The sequence below is a fragment of the Anomaloglossus baeobatrachus genome, chromosome 3, assembly GCF_048569485.1.
Source record: "Anomaloglossus baeobatrachus isolate aAnoBae1 chromosome 3, aAnoBae1.hap1, whole genome shotgun sequence".
In the NCBI taxonomy this organism is placed as follows: domain Eukaryota; kingdom Metazoa; phylum Chordata; class Amphibia; order Anura; family Aromobatidae; genus Anomaloglossus; species Anomaloglossus baeobatrachus.
The window spans coordinates 159,932,146-159,957,452 of record NC_134355.1 but is presented as its reverse complement, the minus strand read 5'-3'; the positions used below and the strand labels follow the sequence as shown (position 1 = coordinate 159,957,452).

General features: G+C 40.4%; 1 protein-coding gene across 1 annotated transcript in view; it reads right to left on the bottom strand.

Moving 5' to 3' along the window:
• The window catches only part of ADGB (androglobin), a 499,062-nt gene that overhangs the window by 291,276 nt on the left and 182,479 nt on the right, over positions 1–25,307 (bottom strand). The window contains exons 14-16 of the mRNA XM_075339549.1: positions 18,047–18,077; positions 16,223–16,358; positions 5,759–5,828 (exon numbers count right to left, since the gene is read on the bottom strand). Of these exons, the coding sequence (XP_075195664.1) occupies positions 5,759–5,828; positions 16,223–16,358; positions 18,047–18,077 (237 nt within the window). The remainder of the gene's footprint in view (positions 1–5,758; positions 5,829–16,222; positions 16,359–18,046; positions 18,078–25,307) is intronic.

Below are 25,307 nucleotides of genomic sequence, written 5' to 3'. Positions count from 1 at the left end.
TTTGTGTCAGGTGATTAGGGGTTAATAATACTGAACTTTTTTGCCTGCCAGTCCATACCCGGCTAAGGTTTATCTTGACTGTACCATCTGTTCCCCACCCTCTCTTTTATATGTATCAATACTAATGTTTTATTGTATTGCACTGTGCACTTTGAATATAAAAATAAAAAAAATTCTTTTGATAATGATTCAGCTATTTGCTCTGGTTCTCCTTTTTCTCATGTATTTTGAGCTGCTGTAAACCTGATGTGGCTTGTCCACCAGGTTTATCCTGTTTTTTGTATTTCCAATGGAATTTAAATTTCTCAGAGCCTAAGATATGCAGAGGCGTTAAAGGGAGTCTTTGCACAATGTAAGGGCTGAGACGCTGATTCATGCAATGTAACACTTACATTAATGGGTGCTGCTGTTATTATTAAAGAAGCACTCTGACTAATTTTTTATAGAGTAAGTGGAGTCATTTATAGAGGGTCTGCTTTCTAGTCACTTCAGGGGCTCTGCCAACGAGACATAGCACCTTCAAACCATTCCAGCAAAATCTGCACTCCAACACGGCGCTTCTTCCCTTCTGAGCTTTGCTCTGTGCCTTAAAAGTAGTTTTCCACCACATAAGGGGTATTGGCGTACTAAGGAGAAATTGAGTAACAAATTATACCATTAATTTCCTCCTAATACACCTTTTAAAAAGTAAAAATAAAACTTGGGGCCAAAGAAACATTTTATTGGAAAAAAAATGGACTATTTCATTTACTCAGCCCAATGTTATACAATTCTACGATTCTCCTGTAGGTTAAAAATCCTCACTAATTCCCTGAATGAATTAATTGAGAGATGTAGTTTCCAAACTGAGGTTAATTGTGGGGATTCTGCTGTTTTGGCATCTCAGGATCTTTTCAAATGTGACATGGAGTCCACAATCTATTCCAACCAAAATGGGGCTCTAAAATTCAAATAGCACTCCTTCCCTTCGAAGCCCTGTTGTGCGCCCAAAAAGTAGTTTTTCACCACATATGGGGTTATCGGTGTTCTCAAGAGAAATTGCATAACAAATCATATGATCCACTTTTTCCTGTTACCCTTGTGAAAATCAAAAAGAGCAAGAGCAATAATTTTGTGGGACAAATGTCTGTTCTCATATCTACAGCTTAGAGCTATAAAACAAGGTAAAGCACCTGTGGGTTCAAGGTGCTCACTGCACCTCTAAATAAATTTCTTGAGGAGTATGGTTTCCAAAATGGGGTTACTGATGCAAAATTTACATTATTTAGGCACATCAAGGGCTCTGGAAACACCAGATAGTATCCAATATCTATTCCAGCCAATTTTATACTCCAAATGTCAAATGATGCTCCCTTTGTTTCAAGCCCTGCAATGTGCCCAAACAGAAACCAAGGAAAAAAATTGTGAAAAAATACCCTGCTGTAACTAAAACAGCAAGGAACCAAGGAAACCAAGGAAAAATGCTTTTATTTAGTTAGAGCAGGGTATTTTTTCACAATTTTTTTCCTTGGTTTCTCTTTGTCTCATGGCCAGTGTGAACATGGTCTCACAAGTACCATGTGTACCATCTCATACTCCGGCTCACTTTTTTGTTTTTATGTAGTTTTTTTGTATTCAGTACAAACAGGGAGTGGCCCCCTTCTCAGCGAGCTGGACATTTCATTCTGTGAATCCCCCTGACTGTGTGTGTCCTGTTGGGACCCGGTCGCTCTCAGCCCTTAGCCACATTGAGGCCTATTTTAGACCCATGGTAAGGTTTTAATATTAGAGAGTGTAGGTACTATCCCAACTGGGTACACCTTGACGTTTGGTGGGATAGCTTTATGCTTTTTTTGATCAAAAACAGTGTTTACTAAGTACCCTATGTTTATATGCACTATGCTTTTATTTAGTTACAGCAGGGTATTTTTTCACAATTTTTTTCCTTGGTTTCTCTTTGTCTCATGGCCAGTGTGAACATGGTCTCACAAGTACCATGTATACCATCTCATACTCCGGCTCACTTTTTTGTTTTTATGTAGTTTTTTTGTATTCAGTACAAACAGGGAGTGGCCCCCTTCTCAGCGAGCTGGACATTTCATTCTGTGAATCCCCCTGACTGTGTGTGTCCTGTTGGGACCCGGTCGCTCTCAGCCCTTAGCCACATTGAGGCCTATTTTAGACCCATGGTAAGGTTTTAATATTAGAGAGTGTAGGTACTATCCCAACTGGGTACACCTTGGCGTTGGTGGGATAGCTTTATGCTTTTTTTGATCAAAAACAGTGTTTACTAAGTACCCTATGTTTATATGCACTATGCTTTTATTTAGTTACAGCAGGGTATTTTTTCACAATTTTTTTCCTTGGTTTCTCTTTGTCTCATGGCCAGTGTGAACATGGTCTCACAAGTACCATGTATACCATCTCATACTCCGGCTCACTTTTTTGTTTTTATGTAGTTTTTTTGTATTCAGTACAAACAGGGAGTGGCCCCCTTCTCAGCGAGCTGGACATTTCATTCTGTGAATCCCCCTGACTGTGTGTGTCCTGTTGGGACCCGGTCGCTCTCAGCCCTTAGCCACATTGAGGCCTATTTTAGACCCATGGTAAGGTTTTAATATTAGAGAGTGTAGGTACTATCCCAACTGGGTACACCTTGGCGTTGGTGGGATAGCTTTATGCTTTTTTTGATCAAAAACAGTGTTTACTAAGTACCCTATGTTTATATGCACTATGCTTTTATTTAGTTACAGCAGGGTATTTTTGTTTTTAATGTGCCCAAACAGTAGTTTTCCACCATATATGAGGTATCAGCGTATTCAGGAAAAATTGCACAACAAATTTTATGGTCCATTTTCTTCTGATACTGTTGTGAAAATCATAACTTTGGGGCTAAATCAACATTGTTGTGGGGAAAATGTATTTCTCATTTCCATGGCTCAATGTTATAAAATTCACCTGTTGATTTTATTTGTATGAAGCACCTAAAGGGTTAATTAAACTTTTAAATCTGGTTTTGAGCACTATGGGGGAGCAGTTTTTAAAATGGTGTCACTTTTGGGTATTTTCTGTCATATAGGTCTTTCAAAGTCACTTCAAATGTGATGTGGTCACTAAAAAAATTGATTTTGTAAGTTTGGTTGAAAAATAAGAAATTGCTGCTAAACAATTATCCTTTCTAACTTAGTAATAAAAAATGTGTCTAAGTAGATGCTAATGTAAAGTAGACATGTGGCAAAAAAAAAAAAAAGTAGACATGCGGCAAATGGTGTAAGGCCTTAAAAATTTTAAAGTTTGAAAACTGAAATTTTCATTTTTTTTTTTCAAATTTTCAATATTTTCATAAATAAATGCAAATCATATACACCATAATTTACCCCTAACATGAAGTATAATATGTCATGAAAAAATAGTCTCAGAATCAGTCATGAGCGAAAGTGTTGGTGCCCTTGAAATTGAACCAGAAAATGACGTATTTCTCCCAGAAAGCACATTTTGTTATACACGCTTATTTCCTATGCGTGTATTGGAACAGCTAAAAAAAAATGAGAAAATGGACAAATTGGACACAATTTCACACAAATACCCAAAAATGGGTAGGGCAAAATTAATGGAACCCTCAACTTAATATTTGGTTGCACACCCTTTGGAATAAATAACTGCAATCAATCACTTCCTATAACCATCAACAAGCTTCTTACACCTCTAATCTGGAATTTTGGACCACTCTCATTTTGCAAACTGCTCCATGTCTCTCATAGTTGAAGAGTGTCTTCTCCCAACAGCAATTTTAACATCTCTCCAAAGGTGTTCAATGGGATTTAGATCCAAAGTCATTGCTGGCCATTCCAGAACTCTCCATTAATTTCTGGGTGCTTCTTGAAGTATGTTTGGGGTCATTGTCCTGCTGGAAGACCCATGACCTTGGATACAACACCAGCATTTGAACACTGGGCACTACATTGCAACCCAAAATACTTTGGTAATCTTCAGATTTCATGATCTCTTGCACACAGGCAAGGCGCTCAGTGCCAGATGCAGGATAAGAACACCAAAACATCTTAAACCTCCACCATATTTGAATGTACTGTGTTCTCTTCTTTGTAGGCCTCATTTTCAGTAAACGGTTGAATGATGTGTATTACCAAAAAGCTGTATCTTGGTCTCATCTCTCCACAAGATGCTTTCCCAGAAGTATTTTGGCTTACTTATGTACATTTTGGCAAACTGCGGTCTAGCTTTTTTATGTGTCTCTGTCAGCAGTGGGGTCCTCCTGGGTTTCCTGCTATACTATTACATGTCATTTAAATGTCAACGGATAGTTCACGCTGACACTGATGCACCCTGAGCTTGCAGAATAGCTTGAATATTTTTGGAACTTGATTGGGGCTGCTTGTCCATTATCTGGACTATCCGGTGATCCAACCTTTCATTTATTTTTTTCTGCCATTCACGTCCAGAGAGATTAGCTACAGTGCCATGAGTTGTAAACTTCTTGATTATGTTGTGCGCCTTCGACAAAGGAACATTAATTAAGATATCTGGAGATGGACTTGTAACCTTGAGATTGTTGATATTTTTCAACAATTATAATTCTCAAGTCCTCAGACAGTTCCCCTTTTTCTGTTTTCTATACTTAGGATGGCACAGGCATAGACACATAGACACGTAATGCAAAGATTGAGTCAACTTTTGCCCTTTAACTGGTTTCAGGTGAGATTTTCATGTTGCCCATACCAGCTACTTGCCACAGATAAGTTTGAACAATCATCACATGCTTGAAACAAAATCGTTTACCCTCAATTCTGGAAAGGTGCCAACAATTTTGTCTACACCATTTTGGGGGTTTTGTGTGAAATGGAATCCAATTTGTCTTTTTTCTCTGTTTTTTTTGTGTTGTTCCAAGACATACAAAAGATATAAACATGTGTATGAGAAAACATGTGCACTTGCGATAATTTTCTTGGAAAAATACTTCATTTTCTGCAACAATTTCAAGGGTGTCAACCCTATTGGCCATGACTGTTTTTTTGAAGCATTCAAGAGTTAAGCAGGCTTTACACACAGCGACATCGCTAGCGATATCGCTGGTGAAAGCACCCGCCCCCGTCAGTTGTGCATCACGGGCAAATCGCTGCCCATGGCACACATCGTTAGTCCCCGTCAAACATACTTACCTGCCTAGTGACGTCGCTGTGGCCGGCGAACCGCCTCCTTTCTAAGGGGGTGGTTCGTGCGGCGTCACAGAGGCGTCACTAAGCGGCCGCCCAATAGAAGCGGAGGGGCGGAGATGAGCGGCCGTAACATCCCGCCCACCTCCTTCCTTCCTTATTTCCGGCGGCCGCAGGTACGATGTAGTTCCTCGTTCCTGCGGTGTCACACATAGCGATGTGTGCTGCCGCAGGAACAACGAGCAACCTGCGTCCTGCAACAGTAACGATAATTGGGATTACAACGAAATGGTCAACGATCAACGATTAGGTGAATAATTTTGATCGTTTAACGGTCGTTCATGCATTTCACACGCAACGACGTCGCTAAAGAGGCCGGATGTGTGGCACGAATTCCGTGACCCCAACGACATCTCGTTAGCGATGTCGTTGCGTGTAAAGCCCGCATTATTACCACATAAAGTGACACTGGTCAGAATTGTAAAATGTGGACTGATTGATCAGGAGGGTGAATACAGGCTAGCCGGTGAAGGGGGTTAAAAGGTATAAAGCTAAATGAGTTGTACATTAGAAATCTAAGACTAGCTAAAGCTATCAGAAATACAGACCTTTAACTTGAAATCTGCTTTTTGACAGGTATATGGATATGAACTTGGTTTGTGGAAGATATACAATGTCCTGTGAATGAAATTAGAGAAGTGTGTCATTAGATTCTCATTGGAATTGTTAGTGTCTATATAACTGTCCCTTTATAATGACAGAATGTTATAACGGACAGGTCTGTTATCCTATTAGCCAAAACGACAAAATAAAATATTACTTTGTTTGGCCAATAGGCACAATCACATTAATTGACCAACAATTACGTATGCAAATTGTGAAAAGAAATAAAATATCTTAAAAAAATACAAAAAGAAAATAAAATGACTCAACTATTGGGATAGACCTAGATAACAATAATAATACTAACAGAGTTAATTTAGCAGTATGTTGCATCGATACTCTAATGGTTACTTTCCGTTTTAAAAGGCCTTTTTATATCATTTTGGCTTAGAGGGGTTGTCCACTACTTGGACAACCCCTTCACATTTAGAGCTTGCCCCCAAATAAAAAACAGCTTATCCTGCGCCATTCTAGCAGTGTTGATACTCGCTTTCCCAGGGCTCACGATGGGTTGTTATGTCATGTGAGCCCCACATGCAATCAGTGCCAGCTTCACTGTCTCTGCCTTCTGACATATCCGTAATCAACAGGATGTGGGTGGCCAGCCGCAGCTCTTACTTTCTCCTGATTACTTATACGTTTGAAATGACTCAAGAGATGTCAAAGAAAAAATATTTTGGCATTTTCATGAGGCACCTTTTGCTTCAAAGATGATGCAGGCCGGCAGTTTCTAAAAGACACTGTGTATGTATGCCCTATAAGTTTATATTTATACATAGAGTTTTATTGATAACCCTCCTTCCTTAGGAGTTGTTAGAAGTAATATATTATCAAAGCTAGAAAAAAAACCAACAAACTATTCACGTTTTCATACATAACAACATTAGTTATGAATATGCATACATGAATATTTTGCATCACTGACCTCTAAATTGGGAGGACTATTCATATATCTGTATGTATAAATATGGATCTGCAGGAAAAAAAAGAGAAAAAGCAAGTAGCACTCACCATCCAGGGATGCACTTTACTGACCAAGACTAAAACATCAAGAGAGGAAGCAGGGTGCAAGCAGGACAACGCACGTTTCCAGTGTGAAGACGCTTCCATGGGTCCCAGTACAACATTACCTTAGACTACTTGCTCTTAAGTAGTTATACCCATGCGACAAGGTAACCAATGAAATATACAATAATACTGTATGTACAAAAAATATACAAAACATTTTAGATGTCTATTACTCATAAAAACACAGACGGGACATTCTTTTCATTAAAACTTAGGGGTCCTTGTGCTTTTAAGTGTAGAATCCATTCAGATTCTCTTGTAAGTTGCCGTTTATGGTAATCATCTCCTTGCACAGGTGGGTTGACCCTTTCCCAGCCTCAAATCAAAGTATTTCTTGGTTGGATCTGTAAAAATCTTGTATATGATTGATCAAATGTGTCGCTCCTTTTCAAGTCCTGAGAGAGTTAAAGTGCTTTCTAAATCTTACAAACAATGGTCTTATAGTCTTGAGCATGTAAAAAAATGACATGGACAGAAAACCACATATAAAACATTTTTTTTGTACAAGAAATAAATTCTTGGACGCATTGTACATGTAATTCTTAGATTTTTGTCACGACGTGACTACTGGGGTTCCACTCAACACCAAGGACCCCCGTCAAATGCCACCTCACACAAGGTACACAGGGACACTTTAACAACGGTGGACCCTACTGCTAGGGAGAGGGATACACCTCATGAAATCACCTGAGCTCCCTAGCAATCCTATAATCTGTTCTTTCACACGACCACCGAGCAGTATACCTAATCCCTCGCTAGCCCTGCATTCATTCTCACTAGAGAAATAGCCAGCGAAATACGCTAGTTCCACCACTGCACTAATATGACATAGAAAAAGGAAGAGAAACAAGGGAATAAACAAAGGATAAACACCGACTTCTTGGCTGCAGTCAGACACCAGGTCTGCAGCTTACACCCCTTTCACCAGCAGGGAGCAGGGATATACCAACACCAGGGTTCCAGCATCAGCAAAGCTCCAGAGGCTAGGGTGGATTCTGTATAACTGTTGCCATCTGGTTGTTTATGACCCTATTTAAAGATGATGGGAGTGGTAACAACCAGATGCACATGAGGAGAGGTAACCACAAGCTGCTAGCAAGGAAAACTGACATTAAAGAGGGTATTACACGCAGCGATATCGCTAGCGATGTCGCTGGTGAAAGCACCCGCCTCCGTCGTTTGTGCGTCATGGGCAAATCGCTGCCCGTGGCGCACAAAATCGTTTGGAGGCAGCACACATACTTACCTGCCTAGCGACTTCGCTGTGTCCTGCAAACCGCCTCCTTTCTAAGGGGGCGGTTTGTTCGGCGTCACAGCGGCGTCACTAAGCGGCCACCCAATAGAAGCGGAGGGGTGGAGATGAGCAAGACGTAACATCCCCCCCACCTCCTTCCTTCCGCATTGCCGGCGGCTACAGGTAAGCTGCAGTTCGTCGTTCCCGAGGTGTCACACGTAGCGATGTGTGCTGTCGCAGGAACGACGAACAACCTGCGAGATCAACAATCAACGATTTTTTGAAAAGGAACGACGTGTCAACGATGGACGATAAGGTGAGTATTTTCCATCATTAACGGTCATTGCTTGCTGTCACACGCAACAATGTCACTAACGATGCCGGATGTGCGTCACGGAATCCCTGACCCCGGCGATATATCTTTATATATACGTCGTTGCGTGTAACGGGGCCTTTACTCTTGAAGCACCAAAAGATAGGAAAACTCATTTAATCTCTAGAGTCTCACAAGGCTAAGTGAGACTCTGGGCCCAAACATATCACAAGTCTCCTAACAAAGGGACACATCCGTGACAGATTTAGATCTGACTTTAGAAAGAGCTTCATTCAAAAGAGGAACAGGGTAAGGCTATGTGCGCACGCTGCGTACTAGCCCTGCAGAAATTTCTGCAGCGATCTGAAGAGCACATGTGCGCTTCAAATCGCTGCAGAAAATGTCCGTAGAAAAAAAAAAGCTGATTCCATGCGCTCTGCCTACAGCTCCTGCCATAGACAGAGCAGGAGCTGCCGGCAAAGCGCACAGAAGAAGTGACATGTCACTTCTTGAACGCAGCGCTTCGGGCAGCAGCCGAAGCGCTGCGCTCAAAGACGCCACGAGCGCACGGCCCCTGCACAATCGCCATAGATTATGCAGGGGACGCAGGACGCATGCAGTTACGCTGCGCTACAAAGCACAGCATAACTGCATGAATTACGCACACGTGCGCACATAGCCTAACCTCTGTTTACAAACCTTTTTTTCATTTCATTGGATTGTTCTTCAAGACGATTTAGATTATTTCTTTTTCTTAGTCGTAAAAATTGGCTATAAGGTAGCGCCTTTTTTATATGAAAAGGATGGGACTATTACAGTAATGCTGTTAGTTGAAGTAGGTTTTCTGTATGTTTCTGTAAAAATGTGCCCATTAATAATAGAGCCCTTTACATCAAGGAATTCCAGTATATTACCGCCAAAGGTAGATGTGAAAACAGAAACAAAAAGAAACCTCACAATTTGAAGAAGATAAAGATATTTTGACAGCCTGGGAAAAAGTCCATTTATTATGCACTTTCAAACTAATGCATTGATCCTACAACAAAGTGAAAGAGAAAACAATAATATTAATCTTGAACTTGAAAAACTAAGAATGAATTAATGACACATTTAACAGACTGTCAAGTGGCCATTTTTTTAAGAAGCTAGAAAAGAGACTGATCCCGATCCAAGCTGAAATTAAGTAAAAGAAAAACGATAAATTCTTAAGAGATATAAAATGACTATGAAAGTGGTCAGGGTTTTCAATGGACTAAGAAAAATAATGATAAAAGAAGCAAATTTCAAAGAGCACTAAAGAAGAAATCCACCACAGACGTCTAGACTAGTGCTTCTGAAGAATCAATGCAAGTAACCGTCAAATCTCCACATTTATTGAAGTGTGTCTGTAGGGTGGCATAGAAAATAAAAACTGCTTCACGAATGAAGCGCAAACAAGTATCATGGAGACCTTAACCAATCATGTTGAATAGGACATCAATGTTATTAAAATTACTACTCATAGATTGGCAATGTTCTTGTTTCTGTATTATCGAAAGGTCTTAATTATTCTATTATTATATTCCAGAAGACTTTGACTTTACTAAATTTAGAATAGATTTATTTAAAGCAACTCGTAAAATGCATCTTGTTAAATCATTTAATACAAGTGTCAGTAATAAAGAGCAGCTCCAAGGAGAAATTCCTGTTACAATTAGCTGTTTGGAATTTAATATAAACAGCTCAGTGGTTACTGTTAACAGCGATTTCACTTTATTATTAAGCATCACTGAAGGGGACTCAGTAGACCTTGCTTGTATTAATACAAACCACGTGTCAACTTTTTAGAGGAGGAGTTAAATCTTTCTATATGACCCTCACTCACGAAGGTAATATAATTCATCTCTTTTATGAGGAAGTTCCTAATGATGCACAATCAGTAATCTATCCTAAATTATCGCCTAAAATTATAGTCAGTGAAAAAAATGCAATGAAATCAGGACATGGAAAAACACTCTTTATGTAGGTCTGACAAAGCAGGCAATATAATTTTCTTACCTACATATGGGTGAACCTGCAAATGTTCGGGCTTGGCAGGTCCAGTCGGGCTTAAAGAAAAAAAGTTCTGTTCAGGTCCGGTATTGAACTCTAGTATCTGCCCAAACCCCATTTAAATTTATGGGGACCCAAACGTTGGGCTGTAAAATGGTGGTAGAAAGAGCTAGGTAGGGGGCTGTATAGCAGGACAGTTATACTTATCGAGTCTACCGCACGGCTGTCACACTGCTTCCGGGTCTGCTCATTAACTTTCATGCATATTCACTGCTTTCCCTGCCCACCCTCTGTGACACTGTGATTGGTTGCAATCAAACCACCCCCCCACCCTGTGTGACAGCATCTGTGACTGGTTGTGGAGTGTAAAAATAAATAATTAAAAAAATGATCTGCGGTTCCTCATATATTGATACACAGCACAGGTTGCTGCCCACAGCTGTGCATGTTATCTTGGCTGGGTATTAAAATATAAGAGACCTCATGCAGCTTTTTAAATTAGTTAAATAAATAATTTTAAAATACGGATTGCGGTCCCCCCAATTTTGATACCCAGCCAAGATAAAGCGGACAGCTAGGGGCTTGTATCCTCAGGCTGGGGAGGCCCATGGTTATTGGGCCCCTGCAGCCTAAAAATAGCAGCCTGCAGCCACCCCGGAATTGTCGCATCCATTAGATACAACGATTCTAGCGCTTTACCCGGCTCATCCCGATTGCCTTGGGGCGGTGACAATCGGGGTAATATAAGCTGTTAATAACAGCTGTGATTTCTCAAAAATCACCGCGTCCACTAAATCCTGAATTAGTAATGGTGAGGGGTCTATGTGACTTCCCTATTACTGATCCTGTAAGTAAAAAGAAATAAACACAATACACAGAAAAAAATTATTTAAAAAAAAACAAAACACCCTCTTACTCCAGTTTATTAATCCCTAAAACACCCAGGTCTGACATAATCCTCACTACAACGTCCCATGACGATCCCGACTCTGAATACTTACATACTTCAAACATAATGAAGTTTCAGTGCACGGGTACATTAAAAAGCATTAGTTCTCACTATGGCTTCAAGCAGACATTGACTGAGCCGCAGCTGTGCGTGGTGACATCATTGAGTTTACGTGCGGTCACAGATGGATGTCCCCATGGTACCCCACCTGTGACCACAGGTAAACTCACCTTAGATAAACGCATTAAGCTCAATGAGATCTGCATCTCCTGCCAGAAAATCGCATTTTTTTTGCGAAGAGTTGCAGATTTGGTGCTGGAATTTGTACACCAAATTACTGCACCAATGCTGCATCTCTATCGCGTTTTGATGCTTTTTTTGACAGGAGATGCAGTATTGCTGCAGGAATTTGGTGTATATATTATATTTTGTGTATAAATGTCAGTAGGATTTTCCGTAGCATCGATTTATGTGGAAAGTCTGTATACCAGGATTCCACAAAAACAGGGAGTGGAGGCAATTAGATTTAATCTTTCTGGGACTGACAAGAGTAAAGAATATAATGATTTTGTATGTCAAACATTGGATTTCATTTTGACCCATAATGCATTTAAAGGGGTTTTCCACTACTTTTTCACCCCTTTGTCATGTATCATAGCTCTTCAAAACAATACCTCTTGTAATATACTTGCATTAGATGTATAGCTTCAATGAGCACATCTCAGCATGGATAAAATAGTACTGGATTGTTATGTAGATTCATCTTCCTTCTCTTATGTCTGATACTTCCTTTTTCAGCAAAGAAAATAGACCAAATGAAAGAAAGTTGTCACTGGGCTTCTGATGGTCAGTGTGGATGTTTTGGAAGAATGGCTAAGAATGCCTACTGAAGATACAACTTGTCTTCCTCACAAGAGCTGAACTAACAGTTTCATTCAGCAGTAATAGCAAGGCCCATCACCTTTGCTAGTGAAGTTCTGTTATCTGTATTTCAAAAGCAAAGGGTTTAGGTAATCCAATCACTGACATGGACAGTTGAAAAGCCCCAAAATTTGCCTAACAAACACAGTGGCAAGGCCATATTGGCCATTTGGAAATTGCCAAATGGGCTGGTACCTACCCTGGACTGGTCTGACACTTAGTAACGCCCAATATCTTCACTAGTGCAGAGTGGAGAATGGAGGGGGCATGCTAAGTGCTAGCTCACAGACTACTACAATGCATAACGGAATGAGTAGTAATACAACACAGCTTGGGGAGAGGAAGGAAAGGATGTCAGAACTGCAGCTGCAGACACCAAGTGATGCTATCTCCATGATAAAAGGTTTATAATATTATAATAAGAGTATGGATGCATTTAGTGGCAAAGAATAGCCCAACTTATGAATAAAAAAATGAAATGAATTAGGGTAGTGAATAACTTTTTCACATTCAATGATAAATTGTATTAGTAATGAATGGGCACTGTGATGGGTACTCCTGTCGATTGTTCGTTTGCTAATCTTTTCTTGTCTGTCCTTGAGGAAAAAAATGTTTTATTTCTCCTTGAATCCATTCACTAAGTTTATCAAATGCTTCTTAAGATATGTGGACAACTTTTGTATTAAATGGTCTGGGCCAAAATTGAAATTTGAAGCTTTTATTATATACCTCAACAAAGGGAATAATATGAATATATTTTTCACATCTACCTATGGCGGTAATATACTGGAATTTCTTGATGCAAAGGTCTTTATTATTAATGGGCACATTTTTACAGAAACCTACTTCTACTAACAGTATATTGTACTATAATAGTGTGCATCCTTTTCATAGAAAAAAGGCGCTACCTTATAGCCAATTTTTATGATCAAGAAAAATAAATAACAATCTAGATCGTTTTATAAAACAAGCAATAGGAATAATAAAAAAAAAGGTTTGCAAACAGAGGTTACCATGTTTTTCTCTTGTATGAAGCTCTTTCTAAAGTCAGATCTAAATTTCAGAAAGAACTGCTGTATAAAAACAACAATTCTTAAAGAAAATACTATATTTCTTCAGATTATAAGACAGACTTTTCCTCCCAAGAATTTTAGAGGAAAATAGGGGGTGCATCTTACAATTTGGATGTGGGTTACCGAGGGGGGGAAAAGGGGGTGCAGCAGGGTCACAGTAGGCAGGGGTGCTGTAAGGCAGGAGCCATCCAGAAAATGTTGGCAGTGCGAGCTTCAAAGAAATGGTGCCAAGGTCTCATTCATCTCCCAGCAGCGGACTTAAGAAAAATGGTGCCCCGAGGTAGCCTCCTGTTACCCCACTCCACCACCGCTGTTGCCCCTCCCTGGTAAGTTACAACCGGATTATAAGACGGACGCCATATTCACTCCCAATTTTTTTTATTACCTTTTTTTCTTTCTCTAAATTTGGGGTGCATCTTATAATTCAGTGTGTCTTATAAAGCAAAAATATGGTATAATGATAAAAGATTCATTTTTAATTTCAAATACGGTGAAAATGGATTCTTTAATAAGATCTTCTCTACACAAGAACTGGCACCTTATTGGGAGCGATAAGGATTTATGCAAATTAGCACTAAGAAAACCACTTGTTACATATAAAAGATTAAATAATTTACATGATTCTTTTAGTGACAATAGGATTAACTTACACTAACAGAAATTGGCTGAATAAAATTGTCCCTGAAGGGAATTTTAGCTGTAACAATTGTTCTCTTTGTAAGTATCATCTGATTGAAAACCCTATCAAATTAGGCTCTCATGTACACCATGTCCAAGAATTTATTTCTTGTAAAACAAAATTAGTTGTATACGTGGTTTTCTGTCCATGTAATATTTTTTTATATATAGGCAAGACTATAAGACTGTTGTTTGTACGATTTAAAGAACACTTTAACGCTATTAAGACTGGAAAAGGAGCAACATGTTTGATCAAAGAGATACAAGATTTTCACCATTCCGACTCAAAAGTAGTGCGATTTGCAGGCCTAGAAAGAGTCAACCGACTGGTGCAAGGAAGTGATTACCATAAACTCCTACTTAGAAGACAATCAAAATAGATTCTATGCTTAAAAGCTCCAGGACTCCTATGTTTTAATGAAAAGAATGACCTGCCTGTTTTTCTTTGAAATGTATATCTAAAATGTTTTGTGTATTTTTTTAATATGTTGTTGTGTATTTCATTAGTTACTTTGACATATGGGTGTAACTACTTAAGGTCCCGTTCACATGTCCGTGCATTAAACACACGAGTGATGGTCCGTGGTGCAGGTCCATATGGCCGTCCTTGTGTCCCTGTATGTGTTCTCCGTGTCCTGTTCGTGTGCTATCCGTGTAATATCTGCATAGCACACGGACAGCATGAACTTGTATACTTAACTGTATCTGGCGCTGCTGTCACACTTTCTTCCGAGTCCGCAGTCAGTGCAGTGAATATTCATGAGGCATAATAAGGGGAAGCAAGTGTGAGCAAACCCATTGACTTTAATGGGTCTGTGTCTCCGGTACATGTCCAAATGGACACCACACGTACCGGAAACACGGACGTGTGAACGGGACCTAAAGGAAGTAGTCTGACAGCATGTTGTACTGAGACCCATTGACGCGTCTTCACACTGGACACATCCATTGTCCTGCACATACCTAGCTTCCTAAACTTGATATTTTATCCTTGGTCAATAAAGTGCATCCATGGATGGTGAGTGCATTTTATTTCTTTTTTTGTTGGATTATCTATGCCTTTACAAGCTTAGCACCTTGATAGCCTATAGTCTGAGTGTCGGCTCAACATGTACTAATTGGTCTTCAGGTGGTGCTGGAAACAAAACTCTTGTTTTTTCAGAAACATGTGTCTGTAAGACTAAAAAAAATGTTTAAAAGAACAGAGAGTCCTCAGTGGTTGATACCTTTTAATGGCTAACTGAAAAGATGGTAATAATGCAAGCTTTCGAGACTACTCAGGTCTCTTCATCAGGCATGGTATAACACAAAATCTGAAGATTCTTCAGATTTTGTGTTATACCATGCCTGATGAAGAGACCTGAGTAGTCTCGAAAGCTTGCAATTATTACCATCTTTTCAGTTAGCCATTAAAAGGTATCAACCACTGAGGACTCTCAGTTCTTTTAAACAATTTTTTTATCCCTACTGGCTAACACGGTACAAAGATATATTTTACTCTGTAAGACTAAGATTTTTTGAATCTTAGGAACAGTACAATCTATTTTTTTAAACATTGTCTAATAAAGACCCCTGTATGCTGTATACTCACCTTCTGATTACTTTTTCTGTACTTGTTATTCTGAATTTGGTTTATTTTATGATTAGAAATACTTTAATTCTGACAATGTTATTAAACACATTATAAGTGCTCTTGGGAAAAAGGTGAAAGATATAACTTATTTTTAACATTCAAACATCTCACTTTATTTTCAGCTAATGTTTAATTTAGGATATTCCAGTAGCTTATTTATAATTCGGCAGAGTCAATGAACTGAAAGAGTATATATGAAAAACTGACGGATTTTTGTGCTCAGCAGTCCTGGGTATTTCTGTATTTCCAATGATAATCAAGAAGTTCTGCCTGTTGGGTTTTTCTTTAGATCTTCCCTCCAATCTAATTTTTATCAAATAAAAATAATTACAGATTGGATGACAAAGGAGGGATCGCTGCAAATAGGATCAGTGAGGACAGATACTTAGTCATGTCCATTTTTATTATGTTTTTTGTATCGCTGGCAAGCCATTATTATTAACCATGACTGCTTACAAGAACATAAAAGGATTAAATCATATTTATTCTTAAATATGGAGGTAACTTACTGGAAACACCTGCCAAAGTCAGAAAACTCCATCCATGTTTGCTTTGTGATTTGCTTTATTTCCAACATCTCTTCTTTCTCAATAATATTGGGTGCTTGAGCTAACCCATCTGTTGTGTGACCATCATTGGCGCCATCTAATACAAAGACAGTATTTATTAGACATTTTTTCCAATAGTACACACCTAATCTTGACAGATCACATTTACCTTTAAAAGAAATCTGTTAGGTGCAATATGCACCCAGAACCACAAGCATTAGACCTCTCTGAAGCCGGGACAAATACACCCGGCTTCATAGTTCCGGCACTTCTGGTCATGCGCACTGCGAAGTTTGGTGTAAGCGTTCCGGCTTCAAAGAGGTGTAGTGCATAGACTGGAAGTGCCGAGATTTCTGATCATGCGCACTGACCCTAAAACCGGCATGTGATGCGGTGACAACGGACACTACTGATGATGATGACGCTGAGAAATGGGCACTGAATAGCCCCTGTGGGCGTGCTAACATGCTAAGAGGGCGGGACTAGTCAGGGGAAATAACGCTCACTCATTAGCATATCATAAGGATCTTAGGAAATACTTTTTCTAAAGATCTCTTTATGTGTAGTACTAGCTATGGACAGTTAGGCAGGAATTAGCATCATGCACCCAGAACTGCTCATGATTTTGGGTGCATATTGCACCTGATAGGTTCCCTTTAAGGGTATGCGCACACATCATTTTTCAGGAGAAATTCTGCCACGGAAACTGCCTGAGAAATGTATAAAAAATGCTCAATAGAATGAGCATATGCATTTGTATGGAAAAAAATGACTAGTTGTCCATATGTTTGAGCACCTTTTAATTGCTTTCTCAAAACACCAAGTACTTAAAAGAAGTGATGTCTATTTTCTGGCATTTTCCTTTTGGAAGATGCTCTGTACTTTACAATACATGTCAATGGGAGAGCTCAAAGGACATGTCTGCTTCAGTCTCCTCGCCTTCAGATGTATCAAACATCAAGAGGAAGTCAGGACTGCGGCTACCCGATCACTTCCTATTGATGTTTGATACATCCGAAGGTGAGGAATGTGAGGCCAGTGCTGATTGGGAACAGGGCTCGCATGAAGTAACAATACCACGAGTCCCGTTAGAGCGAGTGTGACACTGCTGGAATGTTGCCGGCACTGGAAGTATGTATTGTTATTTTACCAGTGGCAAACATGCTGATCGAGAATGGGTTGTCCACTACTTGGAAATAGGACTGTGCCTATTATGTTTCGAACACAGCATTTCTTACCAAACGCAGTGATTTTGTGGTGTTTTCTTTTCCCATGTCTATGCCTTAAAAACTGCAGTGGAGTTTTTCTGAGATGCTGTACAATTACACTCTTACAGCAATGATTTGTCCAGTGTAAAAATTAGAAAATAGAGTGTAAACATAGCCTAAAAGGGTATGTACATTAGTCAAAATGTTCCTGCATTTTTGTAGCGAAAAAATGAGATTTTTGAAAAGTCGTGCGCATGTTGCTTATTTTTCCTTTTAGATTTGAAGCAGGTACAAATCTGCAGCATGTCAATTCTTTCAGCATTTCTTACCTATTCTAGTGACTGTGAAAAACACATAAAAAATGTACCAAAACAGGACAAAAAAGCAAGGTTTTTCTTACCAAGAGGCACATTTTTAATGTATAGAAATGCCTGCAGCAAATACTTAATGTGTGCATATACCCTGATACAACTTGCTACAACAACGATGTGAAGTAACAAAAACTACAATAAAAACGCTTATACCAGCACGAACAGCAGAACAAATCTAAATATACTGTATATGAAAGGAAATCTACCTGTTAGGTCTTCTTGAAGCAAAGAGTTTACCTAATGGCATAAAATAGAGATTTTTTAAAGTATTTTAAGTAACAACCATTATATATAACATCAACAGTATTTGATCATTGAAAAAGCTGTGAACAAAAGTCATGGACAACGCAAGAGATAGCTTTTGAAATACAGTATTGGTGTCCTGAGTGTGGAGACACGAGGGTCAGTGGGTGCTCTCGTCGACTGTCCTGGCTGTCTTTAGAAAGACCACACGGGTCGGAGCTCATCCCACTGAACGCTTGTAGTCATGTCATTGTCTGGGATGCAATGATAGCTTTACATTGGTATGAAGACCAAGGTGGCCATGCCATGAAAAATGATTTCCCGAGGGAAAGTGAAATATCCTAGGAGCTGTTTTTCAACAGCTTGTGCTACTGTGAGAAACCTGTTTGGCATGCGGTATATCCGGACTGCCATCAGATATATCTGGGACATAATTGGCTGTCAATTGCAAAGAGAGCTGCCAGCAGCAGATCTTGATGATTTGCCCAAGTGTATTCAGCATGGCAGGATATTCCTCGGGCAACCATTAATAAACTCACTAATAGCAGCCAAGGCTTATAAGTGTGGGGAATTCTGCACAGGGCACTCATAATATTCAATACTGAGCAAATCGAGATGTTTTGAAAATGTTGTTTCCATTTTTTCCCTATTTCCATATCATTACCAAGTCTATAGATTCTGTGATTCCCTTGACTTTTTCTTATTGGTGTTGCAATTTCAATGTTGAGGAGTGAATGTTTAATTTAAAAACTGAATAGACCAGATCATTACCACTGTATAAAGGACTCAACTCTCCAGCAGGCGTTGGGTCCGAAATGGGCTTGACACAACCCTCTATGACAGAACCTGCATTTAGAATGTAAGATTTCTCATGTTATGAAAAGTACTCTTTGAGGAGAGAATAGACAGAATTGTCTACTGCTTTAGGCTTCGTTCACGCACCAGTATATATGCCAAAACTGGGAGTGGAACTTACATAGAAACACTATACTTGAAAGATTGATAACTGTTCTGTGTTTTGGAGTCAGTCATGGTTATGGCATTCAAATACTGATGAAAAACTGATGTGTGAATGAGGCTTTATGCAGTGCACCAGGAGATTTCTTTTTTATTATGCCAGATGATATAATGGCAGAAAACTCTGTGAAGCTGTGGATTAGGCTACGATAAGAACTGGTTTAAGCACAAACAGGTATTAAGCTTAAATGCTTTCTTGCAACCACAAATCTTAAAAAACAAATCTACAGTCATATGGAAAAGTTTGGGCACCCCTATTAATGTTAACCTTTTTTCTTTATAACAATTTGGGTTTTTGCAACAGCTATTTCAGTTTTATATATCTAATAACTGATGGACTGAGTAATATTTCTGGATTGAAATGAGGTTTACTGTACTAACAGAAAATGTGCAATCTGCATTTAAACAAAATTTGACCGGTGCAAAAGTATGGACACCTCAACATAAAAGTGACATTAATATTTTGTAGATCCTCCTTTTGCAAAAATAACAGCCTCTAGTCGCTTCCTGTAGCTTTTAATGAGTTCCTAGATCCTGGATGAAGGTATATTTGACCATTCCTGTTTACAAAACAATTCCAGTTCAGTTAAGTTTGATGGTCGCCGAGCATGGACAGCACGCTTCAAATCATCCCACAGATTTTCAATGATATTCAGGTCTGGGGACTGGGATGGCCATTCCAGAACATTGTAATTGTTCCTCTGCATGAATGCCTGAGTAGATTTGGAGCGGTGTTTTGAATCATTGTCTTGCTCAAATATCCATCCCCTGCGTAACTTCAACTTCGTCACTGATTCTTGCACATTATTGTCAAGAATCTGCTGATACTGAGTTGAATCCATGCGACTCTCAACTTTAACAAGATTCCCGGTGCCGGCATTGGCCACACAGCCCCCAAGCATGATGGAACCTCCACCAAATTTTACTGTGGGTAGCAAGTGCTTTTCTTGAAATGCCGTGTTTTTTTGCCTCCATGCATAACGCCTTTTTGTATGACCAAACAACTCGATCTTTGTTTCATCAGTCCACAGGACCTTCTTCCAAAATGTAACTGGCTTGGCCAAATGTGCTTTTGCATACCTCAGGCGACTCTGTTTGTGGCGTGCTTGCAGAAACTGCTTTTTTTCGCATCACTCTCCCATACAGCTTCTCCTTGTGCAATGTGCGCTGTAATGTTGACCGATGCACATTGACACCATCTGCAGCAAGATGGTGATACAGGTCTTTGGAGGTGGTCTGTGGATTGTCCTTGACTGTTCTCACCATTCTTCTTCTCTGCCTTTCTGATATTTTTCTTGGCCTGCCACTTCTGGGCTTAACAAGAACTGTACCTGTGTTCTTCCATTTCCTTACTATGTTCCTCACAGTGGAAACTGACAGTTTAAATCTCTGAGACAACTTTTTGTATCCTTCCCCTGAACAACTATGTTGAATAATCTTTGTTTTCAGATCATTTGAGAGTTGTTTTGAGGAGCCCATGATGCCACTCTTCATAGGAGATTCAAATAGGAGAACAACTTGCAATTGTCCACCTTAAATACCTTTTCTCATGATTGGATACACCTGCTTATAAAGTTCAAAGCTCAATGAGGTTACAAAACCAATTTAATGCTTTAGTAAGTCAGTAAAAAGTAGTTAGGAGTGTTCAAATCAAGAAATTGATATGGGTGCCCATACTTTTGCACTGGTCAAAGTTTGTTTAAATGCGGATTGCACATTTTCTGTTAGTACAATAAACCTCATTTCAATCTAGAAATATTACTCAGTTCATCAGTTATTAGATACATGAAACTGAAATAGCTGTTGCAAAAACCCAACTTGTTATAAAGAAAAAAGGTTAACATTAATAGGGGTGCCCAAACTTTTCCATATGACTGTATATATAATTTCAGTTTGAGTATAGACATAAAAGTGACAGGAGCTTTTTTGATTACCTAGAGCAAAAGTATCAAACACAAGGCCAGCAAAAAACTTTTTCAATGAGGGCAATCTGAACTAATGCAGGAGTCCATGGCTAAAGGTGGCGGGGAATAAAAGAAGGGGGTCCCATACCAAGATTTTCCTTGTAGTCTTTTTTTTTTGTACAATTGGCTGCGTGTATCACCAGGCAGGGAGCAAAGGTAGGTCACAAAGTAGCTGCTGGAAGCCATTTTATGATTCCTGCCTGACACTGTCTCTATGACTCAGCCGGTAAAGCTGTGTGGGGATTGTCTGAAATAGTAGTTACATAGCTTGACGAAAGACCTAGGTCCATCAAGTTCAACTTTCCGCCACCAATTCTACATTTTCTCACTAAATCATTTATAACCAACAATGCTGTGTGTACTTAGGGAAATCAACAGCCCTTTTTTAAAAGCTGTTATAGTATCTGCCATTACTACCTCTTGTGGTAAAGAACCCTTTCCTATTTAGCTGCCAGAATCACTTTTTTTCCACTCGCAATGTATGCCCCCTGGTCCTTAGTATTGTCTTTGGAAGGAATAAGCCATGTGCCAGTCCTTTATATTGACCACAAATGTATTTATACAGTGTGCAGAATTATTAGGCAAGTTGTATGTTAGAGGATTTTTTTTATTGTTGATCAACAACTATGTTCTCAATCAACTCAAAAGACTCATAAATATCAAAGCTTAATATATTTGGAAGTTGGAGTGGTTTTTTTTAGATTTGGCTATCTTAGGTGGATATCTGTTTGTGCAGGTAACTATTACTGTGCACAATTATTAGGCAACTTAATAAAAGCCAAAAAAATTCCCACCTTTCTTTATGATGACACTTAGCAGCCTCCCGTCCATAGATTCTGTCAGTTGCTTGATCTGTTTACGATCAACATTGCGTGCAGCAGCCACCACAGCTTCCCAGACACTGTTCCGAGAGGTGTACTGTTTTCCCTCCCTGTAGATCTTACATTTTATGAGGGAACACAGGTTCTCTATGGGGTTCAGATCAGGTGAACAAGGGGGCCATGTCATTTTTTCATCTTTTAGACCTTTTACTGGCCAACCACGCTGTGGAGTAGTTGGATGCATGTAATGGAGCATTCTCCTGCATGAAAATCATGTTTTTCTTGAACGATACAGACTTCTTCCTGTACCACTGCTTGAAGAAGTTGTCTTCCAGAAACTGGCAGTAGTTCTGGGAGTTGAGCTTCACTCCATCCTCAACTCAAAAAGGTCCCACAAGTTCATCTTTGATGATAGCAGCCCATACCAATATTCCACCTCCACCTTGCTGGCGTCTGAGTCGGAGTGGAACGCTCTGCCCTTTACTGATCCAGCCACTGGGCCATCCATCTGCCCCATCAAGAGTCACTCTCATTTCATCAGTCCATAAAACCTTTGAAAAATCAATCTTAAGATATTTCTTGGCCCAGTCTTGACGTTATATCTTATGTTTCTTGTTCAATGGTGGTCGTTTTTCAGCCTTCTTTATCTTGGCCATGTCTCTGAGTATGGCACACCTTGTGCTTTTTTATACTCCAGTAACGTTGCAGCTCTGAAATATGGCCAAACTGCTGGCAAAGGGCATCTTGGCAGCTTCATGCTTGATTTTCCTCAATTTATGGACAGTTATTTTGCACCTTTTTTGTCAACATGCTTCTTGCGACCCTGTTGGCTATTTGCCATGAAACGCTTGATTGTTCAGTGATCACGCTTCAAAAGTTTGGCAATTTCAAGACTGCTGCATTCCTCTGCAAGACATCTCACAATTTTGGACTTTTCAGAGCCTGTCAAATCTCTCTTCTGACCCATTTTGCCAAAGGAAAGGAAGTTGCCTAATAATTAAGCACACCTTATATAGGGTGGTGATGTCATTACACCACACCCCTCCTCATTAAAGAGATGCACATCACCTGATTTACTTACTTGGTATTTGGCTCTCAAGCCTATACAGCTTGGAGTAGGACAACATATATAAAAACTATCATGTGATCAAAATACTCATTTGCCTAATAATTCTGTACACAGTGTACATATAAATAAGATCTCCCAGGAGATGTCTTTTTTCTAAGCTAAACATATCTAACTTTTCCAATCTCTCATCATATGGGAGGCCTTCCATTCCTTGTATTAGTGTTGTTACCCGCCTTTGAAATGACTCTAACTTCTAAATATCCTTTTTAAAATGTGGATCCGAAAACTGGATCCCATATTCTAGATGTGGTCTTAGGCTGCTTTCACACCTCCGGTTTTAGCAGAGCCGGTCAATCCGGCTCCAAAACCTATGCAACGGATGCGGCGACAAAACCGCATCCTTTGCATAAGTTTTTGACATGTGGCCCGTCCGGTTTTTGCCGCTTGCGGCACGCTACTGAGCATGCGCAGTGGAAAAAACGACATGCGGCGTCCGGATGCGGTGTTTGCCGCAGGACGCCGCATGCGGCGTCCATAGGCATGCATTGCAAATCGCGCCGCATAGGCCGGATGCGGCGCGATGCGGGTTTTTTTTGCCGGACAAAAAAACGTGCCAGGCAACGTTACATCCGGCCGCCGCATCGGCTAAATCTGCCGCATGCGGCAAAAAACGGACCGAATGCAAGCCCATGCAGCACAATCTGGCACTAATGAAAGTCTATGCAAAAAAAAAACGCAACCAGCGGCAAAAAAAACGGTTGCGGTTTTTCTGCAAAGCGCCGGATTGTGCCGCACAGGAAAAACCGGATGTGTGAAAGCAGCCTTACAAGTGATTTATAGAGGGGTAAACATACATTGGGATCACTGGATCTAATCTCTCTTTTTAAGCCCGCTTTACACGCTACAAGATATCTTACGATGTGTCGGCGGGGTCACGTCGTAAGTGACGCACATCCGGCATCGTAAGGTATGTTGTAGCGTGTGACAGTGACGTGCAAATGCGATTGAACGAAAAACCGTTCATCACATGCACGTCATTCATTCCTGATGAATTGAACGTCAGATTGTTCATCGTACCCGGGGTAGCACACATCGCAGTGTGTGACACCTCGGGAACGATGAACAGATCTCACCTGCCTCCTGCGGCTCCTGGCCCACAATGCGGAAGGAAGAAGGTGGGCGGGATGTTTACGTCTCACTCAGCTCCGCCCCTCCGCTTCTATTGGCTGGCTGCCGCGTGACGTCGATGTGACGCCAAACGTCCCTCCCACTCCAGGAAGTGGACGTTCGCCGCCCACATCAAGGTCGTATGGTAGGTAAGTATGTGTGACAGGGGTTAATCGAATGTGTGGCACGGTCAACAAATTGAACGTGCTGCACACACGATGGGGGCGTTGCAAATCGCATACGATATCGTATGCGAAATTGCAACGTGTAAAGCAGGCTCTATACAGCCTAAAATCTGTTTGCTTTTGCTGCTGCTCAGCTTACTTGTAACTAGAATACCCAAGTCTTTCTCCTGTTCTGTAGTCCAGAGTTTACTTTCATTTAATGTATACGCAGCTATAGGATTACTCCGTCCTAGGTGCATTACTTTATATTTATCAACATTAAATCTCATTTCCCAAGAGTCTGCCCATTCTGACATCATATCCAGATCGTTTTGTAATATTATTCTATCAAAGTCAGTTTTTAATATCCTACATAGTTTGGTGTCATCAGCAAAGACTGACACCTTACTATTAATTCCATCCACAAGGTCATTAAAGGGGTGGTTCACCCATTTTTTTTTATTTTCTGTCGAAGTTCTACTTACAATTCTAGGTATTTTCTCCATTGGCTTGTATTTCCATTTCTGGCACTGAGCGGCGCTATGCTGCACGCTCAGTGCCTGTCACATGACCCCCTGGAGCTGTGGCCGCCGGCATCCTCTGACGTCCCGGCATTTCCGGGCTCTCAAACAAGACGGGTACGTCACAGGATGCCGGCGCCACTCAGATTGAGTGACAGGGCTGTGGGCGGTGACTACCGCACGTCACAGCTCAGCATCGAGGGGAGGATCCGGAGGACGTCAGTGTGGCATCCTGCAGATGGTGAGGCACGGGGCGCCAGTGTGCAGTACAGGGGGGGGGTGTTCTTCAGCTGAATCCCCCCCTGCACGTAAGTATGTGATCACACTGTCCACCCGCCCGCTCTGCTGCGATGTCAGGAGAGCGGCCCGGTGTCGGGCAGTGTGATCTTCTGCTCCTCCCAGCAGCAAGACACTGACAGGCATGTCACTGCTGTGCTCTGCCACCTGTCCTGCTGCATGGGACCAACTGTCTGCACTCTGTCACCTGCACCACAAGTCACA